Source organism: Vulpes lagopus, chromosome 3 (assembly GCF_018345385.1).
Source record: "Vulpes lagopus strain Blue_001 chromosome 3, ASM1834538v1, whole genome shotgun sequence".
NCBI lineage: Eukaryota > Metazoa > Chordata > Mammalia > Carnivora > Canidae > Vulpes > Vulpes lagopus.
In genome coordinates, this window is record NC_054826.1 from 157839828 (window position 1) to 157866689 (window position 26862).

Genomic DNA, 26862 nt, shown 5'->3' on the forward strand with positions numbered 1-26862 from the left:
TTTTAAAACTTTTTTTTTAATTATTTTATTATTTATGATAGTCACAGAGAGAGAGAGAGGCAGAGACACAGGCAGAGGAAGAAGCAGGCTCCATGCACCGGGAGCCCGACGTGGGATTCGATCCTGGGTCTCCAGGATCGCGCCCTGGGCCAAAGGCAGGCGCCAAACCGCTGCGCCACCCAGGGATCCCCAAAACTTCTTTTTTATATGTAAACTTTAGTGGTACAGTCATAACTCCAAATGTTAAAAAAAAAAAAAAAAAGCTAGTGATAGATTTTTATAAATGACAGGTTATGGATATAACTCAAGGTCATGACCAATGTGACTAAACCAATGCTGAAATTACTTCAATCATTTCATCTCACATCCCACGAATATAATAGTTTAATAGAGGGTTAATAATATAAATTGAGTAAGTTTGAGTTAATTATATAAATTAAGTAAGTTAGCTTGCCCAATCTAACTCTCTACGAGACAAGATCTAAATGTTTTGGACTCATAGTAAATCCACGAAAAGAAGGAATAACATTTTAAGTTATTACATTATGGGTTTGGCTTTTCCCTAAAACCTCTTCCTCCTCTGCCAAAAATCCTAACTCAATCAGGATTACAGAGTCCCTGAGAAGACTGACAGAGTCTGAAGTGACATTTATCAAAGCTGACAGAAAGCCACCAATGAAGCTTTGAGGTCTTCCTTGACATTAAACAGTCAAGTACATAGCTTTGATAAAGGACAAAGCTACTCTAACAACTATGGAAATCCTACCAAAATTCACAACAATATAATATGAATTATTATGCAAGTATCACTTGCATCGCCCAGCACTTGAATTATAATAGGCGTGTTATCAACTATACAGTCAGTGCTTTATTACATACATTTTGACTGCTTATGGAAAATGTTATTATTCAACTGCATTCCCTCTAGTCTCCAAGATATTTTCTAGACACCATCATCACTTTGTGTGATCAAGGAATATGTTCTAGAATCAACATTTGCCTGTGCTGTAGCAAGACTACTATTATTTAAAATCAAACAACCCACCAACCAATTTGCAATCCAAAATTAAATATGTGTTTGGTATACTATCTATAACCAGATTTTCACTAGTTGAAAGTTTGTCAAAAAAAGCAGCATTGGAGAAGAATTAGGATTTCAAAGAAAAAATTATAGGACTTTAATAACTCTCACTTTAGAAAGATCTGATATGTAAAAATCTAGATTTAGAGCAAGACTTACAGAATTACTAGCATAATGAGATCCTTTAAGCAGTTTTGACTCACAAAAATCCAACTTATTTTTAAAAATAAAAAGATCCAGTTGATTAAATACATAAACTAAAGAACTGAAGGAACAAGCTGGTATAAAGATTAATATACTAAACACAAGTTTGATCATATAAATACTACCTTTCAGTAGTTAAAGTTATTGGGTAAACTACAAACCAAAAAAGGCTTAAAGAAAAAGAAATGTTAGAGAACTAGGATACTGTAAGGATGTGTTACTGGAAGTCTTTCTTTTTTTTCCTTTTAGTCTTTTATAGAAACTTCGGTTGACATCCACTGAACAAATCAGAACTAAACCTAAAACTTTTTGGAGAAGACATGTTCAAAACCCAATTTTAAATTTCTGTAGTTGTGGTTTTTTTTGTTTTCAAATGATTCAACTATAGAGAACATGTCTCTATTTTAAAAAATAGGTTTACTTATTATACACTACAAAATTAATCCATTGAAAATATTTAATTCAGTGATTTTAGTAAAGGTGTAGAATCGTGCAGCCATCATCACAGTCCAGTTATAGATCATTTCTACTAACCCAACGAGTTCTCCAGTTTCTATCTATAGCTAACTCCTGCTCCTACTTCTAACAGTAGGTAACTCACTGATGTGCTTTCTTTCTCTATAAATGTGCCTTTTCCATGGATTTCATGTAACTGGAACCATAGAATATGTAGCCTTTGACATCTGACTTCTTTTATTTAGCATAGTTTTTGAGGTTCATCCATGTTGTAGCATGTTTCATTAAATCAATCCTTTTAATTGCTAGCAGTATTCGTGTGTGTGTGTGTGTACACATACAAATACATATACACCACATTTTGTTTATCCATTCACTTAATGATAGTACTTTTTAATTGTTCCCAGTTTGGGGCCATTACAAATAATGCTGCTATGAACATTCACATACATGTCTTTTTGTGGACCTATGTTTTCATTTCTCTTTTATAGATTCCTATGAGTGGAACTGCTGGATCATATGGTAAATTTAAAACATCTCTATTTTTTTTTTAAAACATCTCTATTTTTATCCAAATATTTTTATTTTTTTATTTTTTTTTATTTTTTATTTATTTATTTTTTTTTTTTTATTTTTTTTTATCCAAATATTTTTAAACCCAGCCTTTAAAATTGTGGCTATTAGAGATTTTCAAAACATGAATAAACTGGATCACTGGTTCTCTTAGTTTCTAATTATATAAATTCAGCATGTTCAACTCATAGACTTCTCAGTTCATGGTTCCTGTTACCACTGTCCCAGGCCTTGAAAGAGAGTGTAATAATGGGGGTCGGGGGTATGTATATAACATAAATTAACTAACAGCTCCACAGTCCTAAAATTCAGTGTTTTGTTACTACTGGAGAATCACATTAAGGCTACGGAGCCAGGCCTGCAGACACAAACTGACCAGTGAAAGGCAAAGAGAAAAAAATGTTCTCCCACATTTAAACAGTATACCCAAAAGGGATTTTGTCAAAGAATAAATGAGTTATTCTGAATAAAGACCAAGTAAATATAGTGCTTTTCTGTAAAGGAAGAATAATTTCTAAAAAGTAATCAAATAATTTTAACCTAACTTTTTAAGTAACTCATAACTAGACAATGATATTTCTAAATAAATTTCAATGCTTTAAAAAACTTACTCCCCTATTACCTCTATTGCTTATATCAATTATCTAAATGAAGAAAAAAAAAGATTCATGACACATAGATTATACTGTTTTCATTTTTTAAAAATTCATTCACTGATAATGATCAGTAAAACTGAAACTAGAGAAACAGCATTCCAGAAAAACACTATTGAGAGATAATGTCATGTATCCTTTGATGATGTGAATATTCTGAAGACAAATATCCTTAGAAAACACTAAATCCTATGGCTTAGTAATAAACAAACTGGAGGCTATCGGTGAGATGTGGTGTAAGCAGGGGTATCTGCTTTTTAATGGGAATGTATAGTGTTACTCTACGTTTATAGATTTCTTTACAAAATTACAAATAGCTTCTTTAGAAAGAGTATATTGTAGTATCTCCGAATCCTGCTTCGCTTTTGAGATGAACCAAATCACAGTATTTTGATTACTATGGGCCGTAAGGAATAAGCAGGATTCCACTGGCCACTATTTGCCTTTTTCAATATTTACTTTGCAGGAACCTGACACTGCAGGTCCTAATCACACCAAAACCAAGAGCAGAAACTGCAATTTTTGGTAACTCGATCAAAAAGAAAAATGAAACAAAAAAGAAAAGAAAAGAAAAAACAAAACCCTCTACTCAATCACCCTACTTACAAAAATTTAATTTTTTAACTCAAAATAAGTAGTTACTGCTTCACTGTATTTTAGGATATATTTCTAATTAGGAAAATTTTATGTGAAATGCAGTAAAGGAGGCAAAGAGATAAAGTTTTCATGACCACAATGATTTAAAAGAGAATATTTTGAGAGAAAAAAATAATAATGAAATAACTTAGCCCTGATTCAAAATGTTGAAAATCCCAGAATCATCTGTAGGGATTAAAGTGTTTTTGTTGTTGCTGTTAATTAGCAATTTAAAATAGTCTTATTTTATATCTACATTTATATGGAGGTGATGGGACAAAATGTAAAATTCAGAATAATAAAAGGATAATCTTAATAACCCCCATTTACTGTATTCAACTAGTTTCTATCTCACAATGCAAGAAAGAAAAAGTATGGCAGGGAGAGGAAAGGGAAGTTGTCATGCTTTCCTTTATACCTAGATAGTAAAATTTCAAAAGAAAGAAATAATGTTACCTAAAAGTAAATCAATAATTGTTCTAACTAGGTGGCCATTTTAGGTCAAAATTTGTATTTCTGAGATCTCATTTTCTTGGCACACAATTACTGTTTACAATTAAGCTAAAAACTTGTTCTGGTATTTTATGACATCAGGAAAATTCTTTCCTCTCCAGGCGGAATGCCAAAAACAACTAGAGCTAAATGCCTGGGCCTTCTGCTTCTCAGAGAGAAGATTCTATCTTGTTCAATCTAAATTAAATTGTTATCAGAAAGGCAAAAAACTTCCTTTGTTTTTGTGAATAAAACATGAACTACTCAGAATTTGAACTGCCAATCTTAAAATTTTAAATGACAGAAGGACCTTTATTGGTTCTGGCAGAAAATTCATTAGAAAACAAAACAGGTTGCATAAGACTTTTGACACAATTCATTAATGGGTAGGTAAATTTAAGGTTTCTTTTCAAATATACAATGTTAACATTATAAATCTAATGGCAGATTACTACAAGATGTCAAAATAAAAAAAAGGCAAACAGGTACATTTCATTCACAGCTGTGTCATAATATTCATTCAGATGATCAAAGGTGAAATCTTGTTTTCATCCATTATTTGTCTTTTTACTTTTGATGTCTGAGAATTTAACTTAACAATAACCAGAAGGCTGAAAAAGAAGGGGGGGAAGAGAGTGAGACAGAGCCGGAGAGACCAAAGGAGATACACAGAATACTTACCTTCCTCCCCAAACTGATCATATATTTCTCTCTTTTTAGGATCACTCAATACTTCATAAGCTTCTGCGACCTCTTTAAATTTTTCCTCTGCTTGAGGAGATTTGTTCTTGTCCGGATGAAATTTGAGGGCTTGTTTTCGGTAAGCCTTTTTAATATCTTCATCTGAAGCTCCTTTTTCAATTCCCAAAATGCAATAATAGTCTTTCCCCATTTCGAATGCCTTGAAATGAACTTAGATTTTCCTTTGTGAAAGAAAACAGCGTCCCCAGTCTTAGCAATACAACAATTCCAAGAAAAATAAACCAAGCTGGGTATTTTAAAAGTTAAAGCAAATCAGCAATTCAGCTTCGCTGTCCTAAAGCAGCAAGCAAACAGCGTCTCTGTATTTAATTCCTTCCCCAAAGGCTCACTTACAGATAAATATACACTACACGGGAGACGGCCTCCTTCTAGATCCTCCCATTTTCACTACGTGTCTCTGTACTTTCTAGAACAGCAAATGCTACAGGACGTCACTTCCCCAGCTGCCTCTAGTCAAAGTACTGAGCTAGGTTTTCTCCTCCTCCACGATTAACTATTCATTTTCCTTCTGGCTCTCCTATTTTTATTTCTTTTTTAAGAAGCTAAGTGGATTAAGAAAACAATATTTTAGCATAGAAGGTCATAACTACATATTTATTTACTCTATCGTAGGTGAAAAAAACAACAAAAATAATTATAGCCATTAAGCATCCTATGTTAAAATAAAGGTATTATACAACTAAAGGTACCCTTGAACTTAGTTTATGTATTTTAATTTTAAGTTATCCAAATGTAAGATATACAATAGTAAAATATGGTTGTTTAAATTAAAATTTTCAGATAATTTGTGTCATCTTTAGAATTCCTGGGGTCTATCAATCAGAAATGCCAGGAAGTCAACATGCCAATTTCACATTGTAAAAGGTTATATACATATTATAAACATCAAAAGCAATAAGGGGCTTACATGTTATTCTAGTTAGTGGTTTTAACTAGTTTTTTGTAGTATACAAGAGTTAATAGTTCTGGCAAACTAATTATTTGTGAAAGCTTCATATCTGATTTTAGTTACTTCAGCAAAAACAGAATGAGATCCCACTTTTCCCTCCCTCCCGGCCTCCGCCCAATTCCTAGGGTCACTATTTAAAGAATTTTTGTGCTGCAGGAAAGATAGAAGACAAGTATCAGGTTACAGACAGTAAATACTCATGTTTCTTATAAGACCTTGACTGGATCATCTTAAAATCTGGATAGGCTATTTATGGGGCAGTGATATGAGAAATATTTTTTCCTTTTAAACACACATTTCCTAATTACAAATAGCAATACTCATAGCTGAAGATTTTGGAAAACACAGAAAGAAAAAAGAAGAAAAAAATATAAAATAAAAACCTATCATACCACTTTAGGAAATCCCTGCTAAATGTTAGTGTATTTCCTTTTAGTCCTTTTTTTCTAATATTTATATTTATTTGTTGTAGTTTTGTATTTGTTTTTTTTCTTAATAAAGTTTGTCATATCATTTACATACCCTTTTGATGTCTGTGTGTATTATATAATATGTAATATATATTATATAATACACACACAGGATATAGGATATATAGGATACTTATGAGAAATATTTTCAATATATATTACTCATCTTTTATCTGCTGTATTGTCATCTTTTCAAAAATATTCCCATTACTAATATAATGGAAAGATGGACTAATAAGAAAATGTCAAAAGAATTGCACAGAGCCCTATAAATACCTTATATCTGTAAACTTAAAAACAGAACATGTAAAGGAAAAGTAAATGTACATATATGTTTAGAGTATGATGAAAAGGTAATGATCACATGTTAACCTTTAAAGATATGGGAACATCTACTGTATATCCCGAGCAGCTTTACATTCATGATTCAGCAATTCTTTCAGAATGTTCATCTTTGTACATTTGACAGCTAGGATTTCCTATTTTTCAAAACTCTCTCCTTTAAAAATACTTTGGTATCAGAAATGTATAGCATCTGTCTAGCCTATTTACAGGTTACAGATGTTTGTCAGTTGGCAATTCAAGCTAATTTTTTAGTCTCACAGATACTCAATGTCAAAAGGTTAACCATTCAAATCCAAAAAAAAACTTAGGGAAAATTGATGATATCCAAAGTCATCCTAAAACTCCTAGTTTAAAAAAAAAAAAAATGCAAGTTGAAGTCCAGTGCAATGATCAGCATCTAGAGTATAGTAAAAATGTAATAAAAATCACTTTTTCTAGAATTAATTGCTCCTTTAAATATTTACTACCAAAGGAACACTGACATTACTATCTATGAAAAGTTTGAATTGTTCTGGTGGGTAATGCTGTGAGAAAAAAAAAGATTCTTATGTGATTCAATCATTTTCAGATAGCTAGAAATATTATCAGGACTTGACATATTAAAGGACTTTAGAACCCAAAGGCTAGATCTTTCACATTTCCAAGAAATGCATTATAGCTTAACAAATGGAAACAAATCTGACTTTCCACATATAGGGAAGGATGATAAAGGATTTTCATATTTCTTCAAGTATCATACACACAAAAAAGAATCACAGTACTAAATTTGAAAAGCAAGAATTCACCTCAACTTTGAAATTTCAAGTTAATAAAGAAGCAATTATAATTTGAAGACTTTAAAAATCTAGCTAGTTTTTGATCAAATGAGTAAATAATTCTTTCAGACATTTGGAAACAATGCCAACAGACACATGAAAAGATGTTCAACATCACTAATCATCAGGGAAATGCAAATCAAAACTACAATGAGATACTACTTCACACCAGTCAGAATGGCTAATATCAAGAAGACAGGAAAAAACAAATGTTGGTGAGGATGTGGAGAAAAGGGAACCCTTGTGCACTATTGGTAGGAATGTATATTGGTGCAGCCACTGTAGAAAACAGTATGGAGCTTCCTCAAAAATTTAAAAATAGAAATACCACACAATCCAGTAATTCCACTACTGGGTATTTATTCAAAGGAAACAAAAACACGAATTCAAAAAGATATATGCACCCACATTCATTACAGCATTATTTTACAATAGCCAAGATATGGAAGCAACCTAGGTGTCCATTCATAGATGAATGGATAGGAAGATATTATATGCCTGGAGTGAATAAATCACAAAGATGAAAGTTAAACACAGAGAATACAGTTGATGGTATTATAATAGCATTGTATAGTAACATGATAGCTACACTTGTGGTGAACATAACTATAGAGTTGCTGAATCATCATGTTGTAGACCTGAAACTAATGCAACATTGTATGTCAACTATACTTCAATAAAGAAAATAAATATAGCAGTATCAGGAGGAGGTTGGGGGGGATCAAGGCCAACTCATACCCAGAGCCCGGTGAACCTGACAACCCCTCCACTGCCCTTCTATGTCAAGTGAACAGAAAAGCGACATGCAGCCCAGGAAACAAGGTAGGCCCAGGAGGACAGTACATTCAGGCTACCAAAGGAAAACATTCTTTTTTTTTTTTTTTTTTAAGAGCTAAAATTCATTGGGCACCTAGACGGCTCAGTTGGCTATGTGTCCAACTCTTCTTTTTTTTTTTTTTTTTAAGATTTTATTTATTTATTCATGAGACATACACAGAGAGGGGCAGAGACATAGGCAGAGGGAGAAGCAGGCTTCCTGTGGGGAGCCTGATGCAGGACTCAATCCCAGGACTGTGGATCACGACCTGAGTCGAACAGACTTTCAACCATGGAGCCACCCAAGCACCCCAAGTGTCCAACTCTTAATCTCAGCTCAGATCTTGATCTCAGGGTTGGGAGTTCAGGCCCTAAGTTGGTCTCCATGATGAGTGTGGAGCCTACTTAAAAATTAAAAAATAAAAATAAAATAAAATCCACTACATTTTTATTTTAAAAGGATGAGACACTCAAATAAGCAGAAAAGTTATACCTGAAACGTGTAGATCTATATATACTACTCTCCTAGGATTATCTCTCAGAGCCTTTGAAAGGAGCATGGCTCTACCTATATCTTGGTTTAGCTGCCAGAAGTGTGAGAATCAATTTCTGTTGTTTTAAGATGTCTACTTTGTGACAATTTGTTTTAGCAGCCCTAGGAAACTAATACAGTGAGATATACAGATACACAAAAAAAGTATATGTGATGTAAACTGATAGTTCAAAATGGGTAATAATGAAATAAATACCCATTTATCCATTAAAAATAAATGAATAATAAAATAAACAATATAAATATAAAAAATAATAAAAATAATTTTAAAACTATTTGGGAACATGTTTTCTTTTTTTAAGTAGGCTCCAGTGTAGAGCCCAACACCAGGCTTGAACTCATGGCTTGTGCTCAAGACCTGGCTTGAACTCAGGCTTGTGCTCAAGACCTGAGCTGAGATCAAGAGTCAGACACTTAATCAACGGAGTCATCCAGGAGACCCTGGGAAAAATTATTCAAAATGATTTTAAAATCTCTGTAAATACCATACCTGGAAATATGTCCCTAGAAATAATGCAAAGAAAAAAACTATCAAATATACCATTATACTCCTTGCAATTCGATGCAATAGGGTAGTGGATAGATAATAGTGGATAATTACTAAACTACATAGTACTTTAGAGAAATTTTACTCTTACATTTTCTTTTTCAAACTGAGCTGTCTCCTCTACCACTTGGGGGTTAAAAATCCATTACACAATCACTTTACACTAAATTTTTTTCATCTAAGACTGTAGTGTTATTTTTTTTTTAAAGGCTGTTTTTTTTTAATTTATTTATTCATAGAGATACAGCTAGAGAGAGAGGCAGAGACACAGGCAGAGGGAGAAGCAGGCTCCATGCAGAGAGCCTGACGTGGGACTCGATCCAGGGTCTCCAGGATCACGCCCTGGGCTGCAGGCAGCGCTAAACCGCTGCGCCACCGGGGCTGCCGTGTTATTTATTTTTTTTTTAATGTGGGTGTCTGATAATTGTCATCCCTATAAATAATTATAATGACAAAAATAGAGTATGTAAATGGAAAAAAGTAGTGACAGTTTTTAGGGAAAATGGAGTTGAGATGTAAACAAACAAACAAAAAAAAAACAAAGCCAAGAAGACTACATAATAGTCTATTTTAAATACTGTTTAAAAATCACATTAAGTCCTGCTTATATGATTTTATAAGTATATATATATATATGGCTGGCCAGTTGGCACATGTGACTCTTGATCTTGGGGTCATGAGTTTAAGCCCCACATTGAGTGTAGAGCTTACTTTAAAAATAAGTAAATAAATAAAAGAAAGAGAATTACAAATAGGTTTTTCATCTTAATATTTACAATTTATAAGGTCAAGTTCTCATGCTGGGGTAGGGGTGACTCATCTGTAAATGAAGGTAAGAGATTTTAATTTTTCAATAAATCAGAAAACTTAAGGACGTTTATTATTTTGCTTATCAAAGTTTTTTTTTTTTACTTAAAGTTCAAATAAAAGTTTACTTAAACTTTTACAAAGTTTTTTTTTACTTTTTAACAGTTTTTGTGCCCAATAATATATTTGGAGGAAGTGTGTCACTATCTTATGGAGACATGGGCCAGAATTAAGTAAAAATTCTTTTTTTTTAAAATTTATTTATGATAGTCACAGAGAGAGAGAGAGAGAGAGAGGCAGACACACAGGCAGAGGGAGAAGCAGGCTCCATGCACCAGGAGCCCGACGTGGGATTCGATCCCGGGTCTCCAGGATCGAGCCCTGGGCCAAAGGCAGGCGCTAAACCGCTGCGCCACCCAGGGATCCCTAGAATTAAGTAAAAATTCTAATGACATATTTTTTCCAATAACTTTAACAAAGCTTCCTTATTTGCAGTATCATGCTTCCACGGTAAGTGTAGATAAGTTATTTTTACAGAAGTATGAGTCCTTTTCAATTGTATAATCACAATTTAAAATATTAAATATGTTTAGAGAATGAGAGCTAAAGATAAGTACTTTATCATACACAAAAAAATCTTAAAAGTATGTAACTAGTCATTCAACTGATGCCATCTTCACTTTCTACTTTGGTTTTATTAACAAGACAATTTCAAAAGGTTTTTTTTCTCCAATTCACAAATCATTTCTCAGTTTATAATACATTAGCACAAAGAAAGACACAGCATGCCTTCCAGAGTCTCAAAAGAAATCACCATTAAAATTCAGATCATCACTTAAATACTTAAAAACAAATGACTTCTAATATTTTACCAATGTTCCTGTTGGAAGCTTTATCTGTCAATATTTAATTCTTAAATAGGTACATTTAGTTCAGAAATTTCTCAAGTGATTAATTTTAGTAAGTTGTGACTTCCATTCCCCAATACTTCTTATCCAAGAATAAATAAACTGAGGCTCTTTTACATCTTGTTCTCACAGTGCTTCAGATAGCTGAATAATGGTTATAAAATTTGCTAAGGTGGCACCAGGGAATACTGATAGCAGAGTCGTTAAAAAACACAGGTTTTAGAGCCAGACAGCCTGGGTTAGAGTCCTGACAACATCACTTAATAGCTGTGTGGCCTTGAACTTAACTTTTCTGAGCCTCAGTTTCCTCATATGTCAAATGAGATTAGCGTTAATATATACTTCATAAGGCTATTGTGAGGATTAAATGAGATACACTTAAATGAGACTGGCTCACACTGAGGGCTATGGAAGTGTTAGCTACTATTGTGATGATGATAATCTCATCATACGAACTAGAATAACTTTTTTCTAGAAAAAAATTTACTTATAAGTATATACATCCACACACAACAGTGGTCCAACTAAGAATAAATGGCTTTTTCCAATTACTCCAGTTAATATTTGCTACTTACTCATCTTGACTCTGTTAACATTTAAAACCGTTAAACTTTCATATAGATAGGATTCATTGCATTTCAAATGTAAATCTCAAATACATGGACTATTTCAAACAAAGTAATCAAGACTGTGATATTGGTGAAAAAACAGTCAAATAGACCAATCAAACAGAATAGAGAACCCAGAAATAGAGACATGTATAAATACAGTCAACTTATCTTTGACAAAAGAGCAAAGGCAATATATTGAAGAAAAAGTAGTCTTTTGAACAAATAGTGCTGGAACAACTGGATATATACTTGCAAAGAAATGAATCTAGATACAGACCTTAAACCTTTCACAAGAATTAACTCAAAATGGGGACGCCTGGGTGACTCAGAGGTTTGGTGCCTGCCTTTTCCCCCCCGGGGTGTGATCCTGGAGACCCAGGATTCAGTCCCACGTGGGGCACCCTGCATGGAGCCTGCTTCTCTCTCTGCCTCTATGTCTCTCATGAATAAATAAAATCTTTTAAGAAAAAAAAAAAAAGAATTAACTCAAAATGGATCACAGACCTAAGTATAAAATGCAAAACTATAAAAATCTTAGCTCCCATGACCTTGGGTTTGGCAATGATTTTTAAATATACTACCAAAGGAACAGTTCAGGAAAGAGAGAATTGATAAGCTGGGCTGCACTAAAATCACAATTTTCTGCCGAGAAAGGCTTTGTCAAGAGAAGGAGAAAACAAGCCACAGATTGGGAGAAAATATTTCAAAAGGCATCTGAATTTGCAACAATGTGGATGGAGCTAGAGTGTATTATGCTAAGCAAAATAAGTCAATCAGAAAAGACAAATACCATATGATTTCACTTATGTGAATTTAAGAAACAAAACGGATGAACAAAGGGGAAGGGAAGGAAAAATGAAATAAGATAAAAACAGAGAGGGAGGCAAACCATAAGAGACTCTTAAGTCTAGAGAAAGAACTGAGGGTTGCTGGAGGAAAGGTGGGTAGAGGGGATGGGCTACATGGGTGACAGGCATTTAAGGAAATCCACTTGCTGGGATGAGCACTGAGTTTTATATGTAAGTGTGATGAATCACCAAATTCTACTCCTGAAACCAATACTACACTATATGTTAACTAACCTGTTTAGAGTTTAAGTAAAATCTTGAGAGAGAAAAAAAGAAGACATATCTGATAAAGGACTATTATCCAAAATACATAAAGAACTCTTAAAACTCAACAATAAGAAAACAAACAATCCAATTTAAAAATGGGCCAAACACCTTAACAGAAACCTCACCAAAAAAGATACAGATGGCACGTGAAAAGATGCTCCATATCAAATGTCGTCAGTGAAATGCAAATAAAGACAAAGATACCACAACATAGCTATTAGAATGGCCCAAATCCAGAACACTGGCAACATCAAATGCTAGCAAAGCTGTAGAGCAATAGGAATTCTCACTCATTGTTGATGGGAGTGCAAAATGGTACACTTTGGAAGATAATTTGGTGGTTTCTTAGAAAAACTACACTTATCATAGATCCTAAACACAATCATATTTCTTGGTATTTACTCAAAGGAATTAAAAACCTAGGTCTACACAAAAACCTGCACATGGATGTTTATAGCAGCCTCATTCATAATTGCCCAAACTTGGAAGCTTGGGAGTAACCAAGATGTCTTCTAGTAGGTGAATGTGATAAACTATGGTCTTTCAGACAATAAAGTATTATTCAGTACGAAAAAGAAATGAGTTAGCAAGCCAGGAAAAGACACTGGAGGGACTGTAAATGCATATTACTAAGTGAAAGAAACTAGTCTGAAAAGGCCATATACTGTATGACATTCTGGAAAAGGTAAAACTATGGAGACAGTAAAAAAAAAAAAAAAGTAGGGGTTGTCAGGGGTTACTGGGAAGGGATGGGTAAATAGGTAGAGTACAGAGGATTTTTAGGGGAGTGAAACTAATCTGTATGATACTGAAATTGTGGGTACATGTCATTATACATTTGTCCAAACACATAAAATGTACAACACCAAAAGTGTACCATAATGTAAATTACAGACTCTGGGTGATAATGACGTATCAATATAAGTTCATTAGTTGTAAATAAATGTTCCATCTAGTGGGAGATACTGATAATGGGGTGGGGTGGATGTTTATGGGAAAACTCTACGTTCTACTCAATTTTTGCTACTTAAAGCTGCTCTAAAAAAATACACCTACTTAAAAATTTAAAAGTAAATGGGAAAAATGTATTCTCAAAATTTTGTTTTGTTTTGTTTTTGAAGTAACTTTACACCCAACGAGGAGCTTGAACTTACGACCTGGAGTCGCATCAAGAGTCACCTGGTCTACTGACTGAGCCTGTCAGGTGCTCCTTAATATATGTATCTTTGATTTTAGAGTCAGACCTTTCCAGCCTTAGTTCCTGTTGCAAGTTTGGAACTCAAGAGGCTAAATTTTCATTCCTGTGGAAAGATCTCAGACTTTGAGTGTAAGTTACAATACCTAAAAATGTCATCATTTCAAATACAAATTTATCATTAGGTAAAAAAAGTAGAAAAATATTGAAGAGATTCTTGTCTTACTCGATATCTAGGTTATAAGAGAATAAGTAAACTTAAGGCAAGTGTCTTTAGACATTAAACCCTATTTAAATTGTTCTAGAAATCTTTTTTTCTTAACTATAAGGTGTCCTTCTTTAGGTAATTGCAGTTAATTTGGACTCATATTTAGAATAGGCAGTTGTATAGTATTTGGTGAGTACTATAAAACTTGTTTTTTTTTTAAAGGTTTTATTTATTTATTCATGAGAGACACACAGGGAGAGACACAGGCAGAGGGAGAAGCAGGCTCCTCACAGGGAGCCCGATGGGACTTGATCCTGGATCCTGGGATCACGCCCTGAGCTGAGGGCAGATGCTCAACCACTGAGCCACCCAGGCGTCCCTAAAACTTGTTTTAAAGGATGGATGTTATCATAGTGAACATTCCCCATGAATGAAGTGTCTCATTCAGCAAATACTTACTGAGGGCTTACTATGTGCTATAAACTAGATAGATAGCATTCTTACTTTCATTCAACTCATATTCCAGTGGGCGAAGATAATCAAGATCAAGTTAATAGGGCAGACTGGGTGGCTCAGCGGTTTAGGGCCTGCTGTCGGCCCAGGGCATGATCCTGGAGATCTGGAATCGGGTCCCATATCAGGCTCCCTGCATGGAGCCTGCTTCTCCCTCTGCCTGTGTCTCTGCCTCTCTCCCTCTCTGTCTCTCATGAATAAATAAAATCTTTAAAAATTTTTAGAAATGTTTCTAAGAAAATTATTATTTTTAATTTATTTATTTATGATAGACATAGAGAGAGAGAGGCAGAGACACAGGAGGAGGGAGAAGCAGGCTCCATGCCAGGAGCCCAACACGGGACTCGATCCCGGGACTCCAGGATCATGCCCTGGGCCAAAGGCAGGCGCCAAACCGCTGAGCCACCCAGGGATCCCACTCTAAGAAAAATTTTAAATGTTTCTAAGACAGGGATTTGATGGAGACGAGTTACTTTAGCCAGGACGGTCAGGGAAGACCTGGCTGTTTAGCTTTGCTTTAAGAATTATACTAAAAATTTGGGGACACCTGGGTGGCTCAGCAGCTGAGTATCTGCCTTGGGCCCAGGGGGTGATCCCGGAGTCCTGGGATTGAGTCCTGCATTGGGCTCCCTACATGGAGTCCACTTCTCTCTCTGCCTATGTCTCTGCCTCTCTGTCTCTCATTAATAAATAAATAAAATGAAATAAAATAAAAAAGAATTATACTAAAAATTTGGCATTAAGGTAGAGGAAAAGGAGTAAGTCTAGGTATCAGCTTTAAAAAGGTATCATATGGGGATCCCTGGGTGGCGCAGCGGTTTGGCGCCTGCCTTTGGCCCAGGACAGCGATCCTGGAGACCCGGGATCGAATCCCACGTCGGGCTCCTGGTGCATGGAGCCTGCTTCTCCCTCTGCCTCTCTCTCTCTCTGTGTGTGTGACTATCATAAATAATAAATTAAAAAAAAGAAAAATTTAAATGTTTGATAGAATTTCCCCAGGAAGCCACATGCCCTGGACTTTAAAAAAAAGGTATCATATGGGGATCCCTGGGTGGCTCAGCGGTCTGGTGCCTGCCTTCAGCCCAGGGCGTGATCCTGGCGTCCCAGGATCGAGTCTCACATCGGGCTCCCTGCATGGAGCCTGCTTCTCCCTCTGCCTGTGTCTCTGCCCCTCTCTCACCCTCTGTCTCTCATGAATAAATAAAATCTTAAAAAAAAAAAAAAAGTATCACGCTTTCAGAAAAGCAAATGGACTGGTAAAGAACTCTTAATGACCTCTTTGATTCTATTATCAAGAAATGTATTCAGCTCTCTTGACCTTTTGCATTTATTCCCTTTCTCATGTACAATCTGTACATATCCCTTTTCAAGCCTGCAGCTAACAATCCAGTTAAATAGTTTGATACAAATAGAGTAAAAAAAATAATAGCTTTAAGTGTGTTATGCAACTGTTACAGGATTTAAGGAACCATTCAGCCACAGAGAAAAGATGGTGAAACTCAGAATAAGAGGAGTTGGTTCTAACATTCTTAGCTTTGCAATTTAGTAATCTCTATGATGTTCTGGAAGAAGGACTATTTCTCTGAGGCTCAGTTCCCTGATTCTATAAAACATCATCTCTATCTATAAAGAATGAGAAAATATGCGAAAGGGTTTACAAAAAGAAAATATATAAAAATGTTAATTATATGCTCATCTTGAGCTGGAGTAGTGGGTATAGGAAAGTTTTATAAAAGAAAAATATGAGCAGGGTCTTGAAAGATTGATAGAATTTACAAAGAGAGAGGAGCATGGGGAGGGTTTTCAATCTGGATCAAGACAGAGCCCAGAGGAAAAGAACATAAAATGTATGTGAGATATAAAAACAAAAAACAAAACAAAACAAAATGGGTCAGATTAAAGCATAGGATCTAGGAAGGCTCATATTAGGGAGCTGACAAAAAAACTTACGGTCAGATTGTTAAGTTTTGAATGTCATTTTTTTTTAAGACTTTATTTATTCATTCATAGAGACAGAGAGAGAGAGAATGGCAGAGACACAGGCAGAGGGAGAAGCAGGCTCCATGCAGGGAGCCCGATGTAGGACTTTATCCCAGGTCTCCAGGATCACGCCCTGGGCTGAGGGTGGCGCTAAACCGCTGAGCCACCTGGGCTGCCCCTGAATGTCATTTTTTAACTTGATGACTTCTCTTTCATGTTCTTTAAAAAGGGCTAATTCATTAGGTCTTTGAAACAAACTTAATTTGTAAAGTAAACTCTATGTCCAATGTGGGGATTGAACTCACAACCCCAAAATCAAGTCGCATGCTCTACCAACTAAACTGTCCAGGTGCCCCACAAACTTTCTTTTAAAATGTATTTGATAGTCCTTAAGTGTCAGTTTACTTTGAAGCTAGTGAAATTACTTTCTTGTTTCTAAGGACAGTGTTCTTGACAAAATTTCATTGGTATTTGTAAGCTTCAAGAGCAACAGTAGAAGATATCAAACTACAAAAAAAAAAGAACAAGAGTTTTTATCAGTCATCATTCTCCTTGGACTATTGTCTGTACCACTGGAATTTCCCAGCACTTTATCACTATAGTTATATTGGTAACTCCCCAAGTTTCAATACTGCATCATTGCTTGATCTTATAATACATTCCCTGCAGAAAGCACTATAATAGAATATACACATATAATTTTATTGATTTAATGGTCTTTACAAAAGAAAAGGTTTACAACAAAATTTAGAAGTACAGGAGCACCTAGCTGGCTCAATCTGTGGAGCGTGCAACACTTGACCTTGGGTTTTTTTTTTTTTAAGATTTTATTTATTTATTAATGAGAGAGAGAGAGAGAGAGAGAAAGACTGAGAGGCAGAGACACAGGCAGAGGGAGAAGCAGACTCCATGCAGGGAGCCCGATTTAAGACTCGATCCCGGGACTCCAGGATCAGGCCCTGGGCCGAAGGCAGGTACTAAAACGCTGAGCCACCCAGGGATCCCTTAACCTTGGAGTTTTGTGTTCAAGCCCCACGTTGGGTATAGAGATTACTTAATAAGTAAAAACTTAAAATATAAATTATTTTTTGGGGAGTGTAGAACTGATTTTATTCTGTGATGATATTAAAATGCATCCTGGGGCGCCTGGCTGGCTCAGTTGGTAAGCATGTGATTCTTGATCTCAGGGTCAGGAGTTCAAACCCATGTTGTACGTGCGTGGGGCCAACTCAAGAAAAAGAAAAAAAGAGAGAGAGAAAAGAAAAAAAAATTTCCTTCCCACAAGGTTTTCCTTGTTTTAAAAAAAAAGTATCCTAATAAAATAGCCCAGTAACGACTTGCCCTTCTTCCTACCCTCTTTTATAAAAAGTCACTGAAAAGCTTACTAGAGGACTGGTAAACATATAATGAGCTAATCTCATACTTTCCTAGCATTTTGGAATTAGTTAAAATAAAATGTTTTCTACATTACTTTTTATTTTTTACTTATTTTTTTAAGATTTTATTCATTCATAAGAAACACAGAGAGAGAGAGAGAGAGAGAGAGAGAGAGAGGCAGAGACATAGGCAGAGGGAGGAGCAGGCTCCATGCAGGGAGCCCGATGTGGGACTTGATTCCGTATTCTGGATCACACCCCTAGCCGAAGGCAGATGCTCAGCCACTGAGCCACCCAGGCGTCCCTCTACATTACTTTATAATATTGAATAAGAGAGCCAAAAAAATCTATAGAATTCTAGGTTATTTTTTTTTCCTTTTTTGAAGATTTTACTTATTCATTTGAGACAGAGAGATACCAAGAGATAGACCGTGAGCAAGGGGAGGAGCAGGAGAGGGAGAAGCTGACTCCCAACCAGCAGGGAGCCTGATATGGCTCCATCCCAGGACTCCGGGATCATAACCTGAGCTGAAGGCAGATGCTTAACCATCTGAGCCACCCAGGTGCCCTTCTAGATCATTTTAAATGGGTCTTATAAATTGATATTTGATTATAACAGTCTACATTGAAAAATCATATAATCTAGAGCAACTTTGTCCAACAGAAATATAAAGTGAGCCCCATATGTCATGTAGACATTTCTAGAATCCACATTTTAATAAAAGTAAAAAGGAAAGTAAAATTAATTTTAATAATGTATTTTATTTAACCCAATAAATCCAAGATATTATCATCACAACATGTAATCAATATAAAGATAAGATCTTTTACACTCTTTTTGGTACTAAGTCTTCAGAATCCAGTGCGAATTTTACACTTAAACATCTCAATTCAGATAGCCACATTTCAGGCCCTTAGCTTTCATGTGGCTAGTGGCCACTCTATTAGCCAGTGTAGATATAGAGATTCCTATTAATCACCAGTGCTATGATCCAATTTTTCAGAAACCTCAACCTATGAACTTAAGTATATCACACATATACATCTCTCACATGTACATTTAGGGGAAATAAAATCTTAACAGATGCACACTAAAGAAAAGTCCATTTTTGCATATAAAATAGCATCCTAGTGTTCACTTCAGCAACACATATACTATAAATGGAATAACACTAAAATATGAGCAAGGCCCCTGGGCAAGAATGACATGCAAATTTATGAAGCATTTACTATCTTAACAAAAAAAAAGGGGGGATCCCTGGGTGGCGCAGCGGTTTAGCGCCTGCCTTTGGCCCAGGGCGCGATCCTGGAGACCCGGGATCGAATCCCACGTCGGGCTCCCGGTGCATGGAGCCTGCTTCTCCCTCTGCCTATGTCTCTGCCTCTCTCTCTCTCTGTGTGACTATCATAAAAAAAAAAAAAAAAAAAAGGTAAATATGTGAGGTGATGGATGTGAATTAACTAAAGGGGAGGAATTTTTTTACAATGCATACATATATCAAAATTATCACAGTGTGTGATATTTAAATATTTTACAATTTTGCCAATTTTACCTCAATCATGTTGAAAAATAGCATTCCATTTTTTAAGAAAAAGACACTTGTATTTTTTGAAACGATACTTTACATTTAAAGTAGTAGGAATAGCTCCACACAAAATGGCTCCATGTTCACTTAGTATATGCTTTCACAGTGTTAAAAGTAAAAGCAACACTAGGAAATGAGGAATTTATGTGGTTTTCTTTATTCTTTTCTAAAGTTTCTCCTCTCTCCTCTCGTAAGTAGTGAGAGAAGGCATCAGAATCCCTTGGAAGTAGTCTGTGGCTACAGTCAAACCAACAGTTCCTCAGAACAAGACCAGGACTACAAAGAAAAAAAATGTAGCACAGAGGAGAGGCAGGAAAGAAGAACACAGGCTATTTCACTGAACTGTTAGAATCTTAGCCAAAACTGCAATAAACTGATTATCTAGCAAGTTTAGCTCTCCAACTGTTTTATTTAATTCAAATCAGTACCTTATCCAAACTATCAAATATCTTTATAGTACAATGCGCTCATAAAGTCCTAATAATTAAACCACTGCTACGGTGATTTAACTATGATTCAAAGACTTTATTGCAACCTATCAAACGTTAAGTATTAGGAAATGTATAAAACAAGCCAACATGTTCTTGTAGTAGTCATCAACTACTATAAAGTAAGGCCATTGACTGCCTAATTCCAAATACAATGAGCCCAAACTACTGTAATTGCTTAAAGGAGGACATTTAAGGATAAGAGGAAAAAAAAGGATTCAAGAATAATTTAATGTTATCTTTTTTAAGATTTACCTATTTATTTGAGAGAGAGGGAGACTGAGTGGCAGCAGAGGGAGAGAAACCCTAGCTGACTCCTCAATGAGCAGGGAGCCCCACAGGACTTGGGGCTTGATCCCAGGACCCTGAGATAATAATCTGAGCTGAAATCAAGAGGTAGTGGCTTAACTGACTGAGCTGTCTAGGTGACCCAAGAATAATTTAATTTTAAATAGGTGGTTTTTAATGTTTGACTTTTAAATATTTTAAAATATAGCCTTTTTATTCTCTAAGCTAAATCAAGAAGTCAAGGCAACAGTTATCGAGACTCTACTGTGTTATATGCCATAAAAGATAAAACAATATCAGGAGTTTACAATACAAATGTATAAAATAGTACCTAGTATCTATCACCACTTTCACCATACAGTGGCAGAGTAGAAGGGTTGCAGCATATGGCCCACAAAACCTAAACATTTACTGTCTGGCCTTTAACAAAAATGTTTGCCAACCTTTGTTTTATACAAACTATTCTTGACTAGAAGGAGAGGGAAATCTAAGCATGCACTATAATAAATTTTATTGTATCTACTTAACTTTAAAAAAACCATAGTTTTCACTATTAAATGCAGCTTTCACCATAAAACATCAGCTCAGAGGCACCAGGGGGGCTCAGTGGTTGAGCTTCTGCTTTCAGCTCAGGTTGTGATCCCGGGGTCCTAAGATGGAGCCTGCTTCTCCCTCTGCCTATGTCTCTATGTCTCTCATGAATAAATATAATAAAAATCTTTTAAATAAATAAATAAATAAATAAATAAATAAATAAATAAATAAAGTCTTTAAAAAAATAAATAAAATAAAACATGAGCCTAGCTGATGGTAAAATAAAACATGTGCACTAATTTTCAACCTGGGCAGCTCTGCTAAGGGGACTATACTAGAATATTTAGGGTGGTGAGTAAGCTATTTGTTTATTACAAGGGTGGAATAGGTTTTATTTATTTATTTATTTTGGAATATGTTTTAAAAGGTTGACAAAGGGGAATATCCCCTGGGTGGCTCAGCGGTTTAGCCTTCAGCCCAGAGGGTGATCCCAGTATCTGGGATCGAGTCCCACATCAGGCTCCCTGCATGGAGCCTGCCTCTCCCTCTGCCTGTGTCTCTGCCTCTCTCTCTCTCTCTCTCTCTCTCTGTGTCTCTCATGAACAAATAAATAAAATCTTCAAAAGAAAAAATAAAATAAAAGGTTGACAAAGACTTTAATAATCATACCTCTATATTGTCCAGCTTAACCATCCTCATGTAACCCATCCCTCCTGGCCATTTTTGGCTATTTCCAAAAATCAAATTTATCCACAAAATAGTCGATTCTTATTATTTGCCATAGTTATGTTCTATGAAGTTGGATGCTGAATTGCCAAATAATTACCAAATAATTCATCATCCCCTAAAGGAACCACTGCCCCTAAGGGAAATGGCAGGGTTAAGTCAAGTCATCAATACATATTCTTGTTTTATGTGTGTTTCTGCTTCAAGACAACTCATTTAACATCGAACAACTCAAGGCCAATAGCACTATAACTCATGCCTAAATGAAGCTCAATACGTGCATTCTCTCCATAAGGCACATCACAGCCTTCCTGTGGCTAGGAACACTAGACAGCAATTCAGCCCTAAGTTGAATCATTTCTTTGAACACTGAAGTCACCAACAAAAAGCATACAAATGCAAAAATTGCAAAAATGCACTAAATAGATCACAAAGGCTTGTTATGAGAGCTAAAATAAGGAGTCTAAGCACTGCCTTCCTTGTTGGACCTCAGCTGGGAACACTGGATTAGCTTTTTTTTTTTTTTTAATGCAGCTTTGCCTCTTCATTTGCATATGCCTGTAAATGACTGAGAAAACATCCCAAATACTGATTTCAGGATTATAAATAAATTTTAGTAGGGCAAAAAAATTTTTTTCTTAGTAGGGCAAATATGAAAGTACAGAATTGGTGAATGATGAAGGATCAACTAACTGTATAATGATATACTACTACTGGTAATCTTCTAAATTAATGGTCAGTTAAAAAACTGTTTTTAAGCAACAGCAATATTAAGTACAGCCACCCAAAGTAATGTTCCTGAAGTGATATATTATTGGTATGCATAAAGGAAATGGTGGGGGTGTATTCCACTCTTTCCCCTCTGCATGGAGCTTACTACCGCTTTGAGACTCAGCCTCTAGTTGGGCAAATCTGAGTGCCAGCCTGGATTAGGTTCCCTTGACCTTGAGTTCCTATATTTTCCCCAGTTCTCCACTCTATCACTTATCACAACTACATAACCATCAATTTGCTTATGTCTTACAGGATTGTACCATCCCTGAGAGATCCAGTTTGGGGGTTTTTTTCTACAATTTTTTTTTCTAGTGCAAAGCCTTATAATACATTGCTATTTAAATGACTTTTACTGAGTAAATAAGTCAATGAAATGAGAAATTACAGGGACCTAAAGTGTGACTATGATATAAAAAGACAAATTGGTAATTAATTTAAGTAATAAAAGAGGCAGAATGTGTAAAACTTGCCAACCAACTATATCTGGGGATTTTGAAGGATTTTAGATTCCCCTGGTTTCTAGACTGAACAAAGGTGTGCTAAGTTGGGTTACTAATGACAGTACAGAATATAGCATATAGGAAGAGTACATTTGAAGGGCAATAGGAGATCCACTAGAACATGTCTACCACCCTATTAATCACCCATTCATCTATATTACTTCTATACTTGGTAAATTTTATTGCTTGGTAAGATTGCATTCCTACTTACTATCATTTAACAACTCATTTCTCTAATTCCCCAACTATAATGTAAGATCATATATGGCAAAGGTTTATTTGACTCCCAAAAACGTAGTACAACAATAATTAATTGAATTGAATGTGCATAAAGGTGTCCAGGAAAGAGTTGGATATTCTGAATTGGGACTTAGGAAAAAAGTCTTAGATAAAATAAAGCTTTAGAAAATATGGTAACACAAGTGGTGGGTGGCTCAATGGTTGAGCATCTGCCTTTGGCTCAGGTCATGATCCTGGAGTCCCAGGATTGAGTCCCCCACATTGGGCTCTCTGTGGGGAGCCTGCTTCTCCCTCTACCAGTGTGTCTGCCTCTCTCTCTGTGTCTCTCATGTATAAATACATAAAAACTAAAAAAAAAAAAAAAAAAAAAAAAGTGAAAAAGTAGAGTGTGAGAGAGGAATAATTTTTGAAAGAATCAAAGACAGAACGTTAGGATGCCCAGCATTTAAGGGACATATCAATCAAGAGAAGACAATGAAAAACACTGAAAAGGAACAGAGACCAAGTGACAATGGAATGGGAGATACTACTGATTATGAACCAAACAACCATTCCTATCTTCTTTCTAGCTTAACAGATAACTAATTTCTTCCAAAATAATGAACTCAAGGAAGGTGGAGCATCCCCAGTCCCTGGGGAATGATTCATGGTTAGTTTAAATCTTTCATAGTAATCACATTTCCTCTTACCAGTGATTGATGTGAGGGATGGTCGATGGGAGGTGAGGGAAATGCTCTGGGGAACTTTAGGCAGACTGTCCTCCCCATAAAGAAATACCTACCCAGGAGAAACCCCAATCCCAGAACTGCCTTTCTGCTTTTGGATAATGAAAACACGATGCCTGTTATCTTACAACCCTGAAGGTAAACATCTGTGACACAGTGAGAATGGTAGAGGGTAAAGAGCAAGAGCTTGGTTTCTCAATAGCGTTGTTGCATCTCTCAATCAATCCTGGAACCACCCATCATTGGACTTCCTGTTTGAGAGATTCTGTTACTTGAAGGTGAAAGCATCCTGATACCACTGGTGTCCCAAAATTAAGAGGAACATTTCATGAAGGATATAGTAAAGACAAGAAAGGTAATAGAAGAGTACTCACAAGGGTGATCTTGATTTCAAGAGTTATTGGTAATCATGGTAAGCACTTAAAAAAACATTAACTATGTGCAAGCATTACTCTAAAAACTTAACACATATAAACTCATTTAATTTCTCACAACAATCCTACGAAGTAAATGTAACTGTAGGCAATGAAAAGCAAAAGCCAGAATCCAATGAATTGAATAAGAGGGATATGAAAATGGAGTAATAAATTCAAACATTTCAAGAAAGTCATCTGAAGGAAAGAAGGGAGGGAGGGTATAAAGGAGGTTTTAAAATGGTCAAGAGAAGACGACAATGTAGAGGAAGATGAGATATATAAGAATGAGATATAAAAAAATACTTAAGAAATTATTGCTTAGATAAGGTTCAGAGAAGATTGGATGGTTTGGTACCAAGAGTACAAGTAGATAAAATTTGAACAAAATGCGAAGTGGGCTCTGAGATTAACCAATTTATAAATATGAAGGAAAGAGGATGAGCTTGGAAGAACAAGTTCATAGATGCTATCAATGTTCTTTTGTTTGTTTGTTTGTTTTAAGATTTATTGATTTATTTATGATAGCCATAGAGAGAGAGAGAGAGGCAGAGACACAGGCAGAGGGAGAAGCAGGCTCCACGCTGGGAGCCCGACACAGGACTCGATCCTGGGACTCCAGGATCCTGCCCTGGGTCAAAGGCAGGCGCGAAACCTGAGCCACCCAGGGATCCCCGATGCTATCAATGTTCTTTAAAAGTTTTTTAAAAAAAGAACATCCACTACTAAAGAGCTAAGAATAAATGTAGGGTATCTAACAGGAATGGCGATCGTCTGGCATAGCAGTTATGGGAAACAGGAAGATTCTAAGATTACTAAATTGGACCCAGCTGAAACCAAAAAATCATGATGAACAGAGATTAATTTCTTCACAAACATTTTAAGGACCTTCCCATATGCCACGGCACCTTTCTAGCTACAGGGATACATATGAACAAAAATTCCTACCTCATGTACTTTACTTTCTAATGGGGAAGATATAATTTTTTTTAAAGACCTTTTTATTTGAGGGACAGAGAGAGAAGAGAGAAAACAGGTGTGTATGAGCAGGGGGAGAGGCAGAGAGGAAGGGAGAGGGAAAGAGAGAATCTCTAACAGACTCTGTTGAGCAAGGAGTCTCATGTGGGGCTCCATCCCAGGACCCTGAGATCATGACCTGAGACAAAATCAAGAGTCAGCTGCTTAACCAACTGAGCCATCCAGGCACTCCTATACAAATTTCTTAATAATTAAAAATATTTTAAAAATACTACTATATGGAATGTAAATGAAAATAAGAATGCTAAAGAAAGGGACATCTGGGTGGCTCAGCGGTTGAGCATCTGCCTCGAGCTCAGGGTGATCCCTCCTGGGAGGAGTCCTGCATTGGGGCTCCCTGCGAGAAGCCTTCTTCTCCCTCTGCCTGTGTCTCTGCCTCTATGTGTCTCTCATGAATAAATAAAATCTTTAAAAAATGCTAAGGAAAATAAAAATAAAAATTTTAGATGGGGTGAGCAGAAGTGGCTTCACAGAGAAAATGACATTTGTTCAGTGACTTGAAAGAGGAAAGGGAGAAAGCTATATATGTGGGGGTTGATGCCAGATAGAGGGAAAAATCAACTATAAAAAGAGGTGAGAGAATATTAGGCAACTTCAAGGTACAGCTGTGTCAGAATGATGGGGGGGGAGGGACAGTCAGACAAATAAGTGGCTAGGTGGTGTAGAGTCTTGTAGGCCACTAAAGGCTTTGACTTGCATTGGGGGGGAAGATGAGAAGCCATTGGAGAGTTTTATGCAGAATGACAGGTTGCTTGGTTTCTATATTAAGAGTGGGAAAGGATGGTAGGCAATGATGGAAGACCAGTAAGAATGTATTGTGATAATTCAGGTGGTTTGGACAATAATGTAGCAGTGGAGATATTAATTCATTTTAAAGGTAGAGTCAATAGGACTTCCTAATGAATCAGATGTGGAATGTGAGAGAAATCAGTAACTACGAGGTTTTTAAGCTTCAGGAAACTTAAAGAACAAAATTGCTGTTGACTAATATAGGAACATAGAAGAGCTGAGGGGTGGGGGATTGGGGAGTTCAATATTGGATGTACCAAGTTTAAGATGCCTATCAAACTTACAAATGGTAGTATCTAAAAGGCAGTTGGATATGAGTCTACTATTCATAAGACACAGTCCAGACGGAAGATAAAAAATTAGGAGTAGAGGTGATCTTAAAATCTTGAGGCTAAAGGAGATTATACTAGAGTGAATGTAGATGGGGGGGGGGGGGGAGTCCATGGCCAGAGTCCTAAGATTCACATATGCAGTAGTAATAAAAACTTTCCTAGGAAGGTGGGGACCTCTCCCCTATCCCCAGGAGATGAATCTTAATTATTCAAAACCAAGTATGTTACTTGCTAGAGTAAGCCTGTGATTCAGCTTTGGTCAGCACAAAGTTAGTCCGATTGGCATCCAGGGGAAGAGAGTAGTAGAAAGGTTTCCTTGCTTTAAAAGACAAACTTTCTTCTTCCACTTTAGTTATGACTGCGT

General features: G+C 35.9%; 1 protein-coding gene and 1 non-coding gene across 3 annotated transcripts in view; one reads left to right on the plus strand and one right to left on the minus strand.

Annotated features, from left to right (window-relative positions):
- The window catches only part of DNAJB4 (DnaJ heat shock protein family (Hsp40) member B4), a 43269-nt gene that overhangs the window by 5191 nt on the left and 11216 nt on the right, over window positions 1-26862 (minus strand). Inside the window, exon 1 of one of the 2 annotated variants that reach the window (XM_041748815.1) lies at window positions 4777-5266. The exons of the other annotated variant lie outside the window; for it this stretch is intronic. Coding sequence (XP_041604749.1) covers window positions 4777-4987 — 211 coding nt within the window. The 5' untranslated portion in view covers window positions 4988-5266. Of the gene's footprint in view, window positions 1-4776; window positions 5267-26862 lie in introns of those variants that run through there. 2 annotated transcript variants of the gene reach the window in all.
- On the plus strand, window positions 19197-19302 carry LOC121488513. Its single transcript, XR_005987132.1, has one exon. It is a non-coding gene; the product is annotated as a U6 spliceosomal RNA (small nuclear RNA).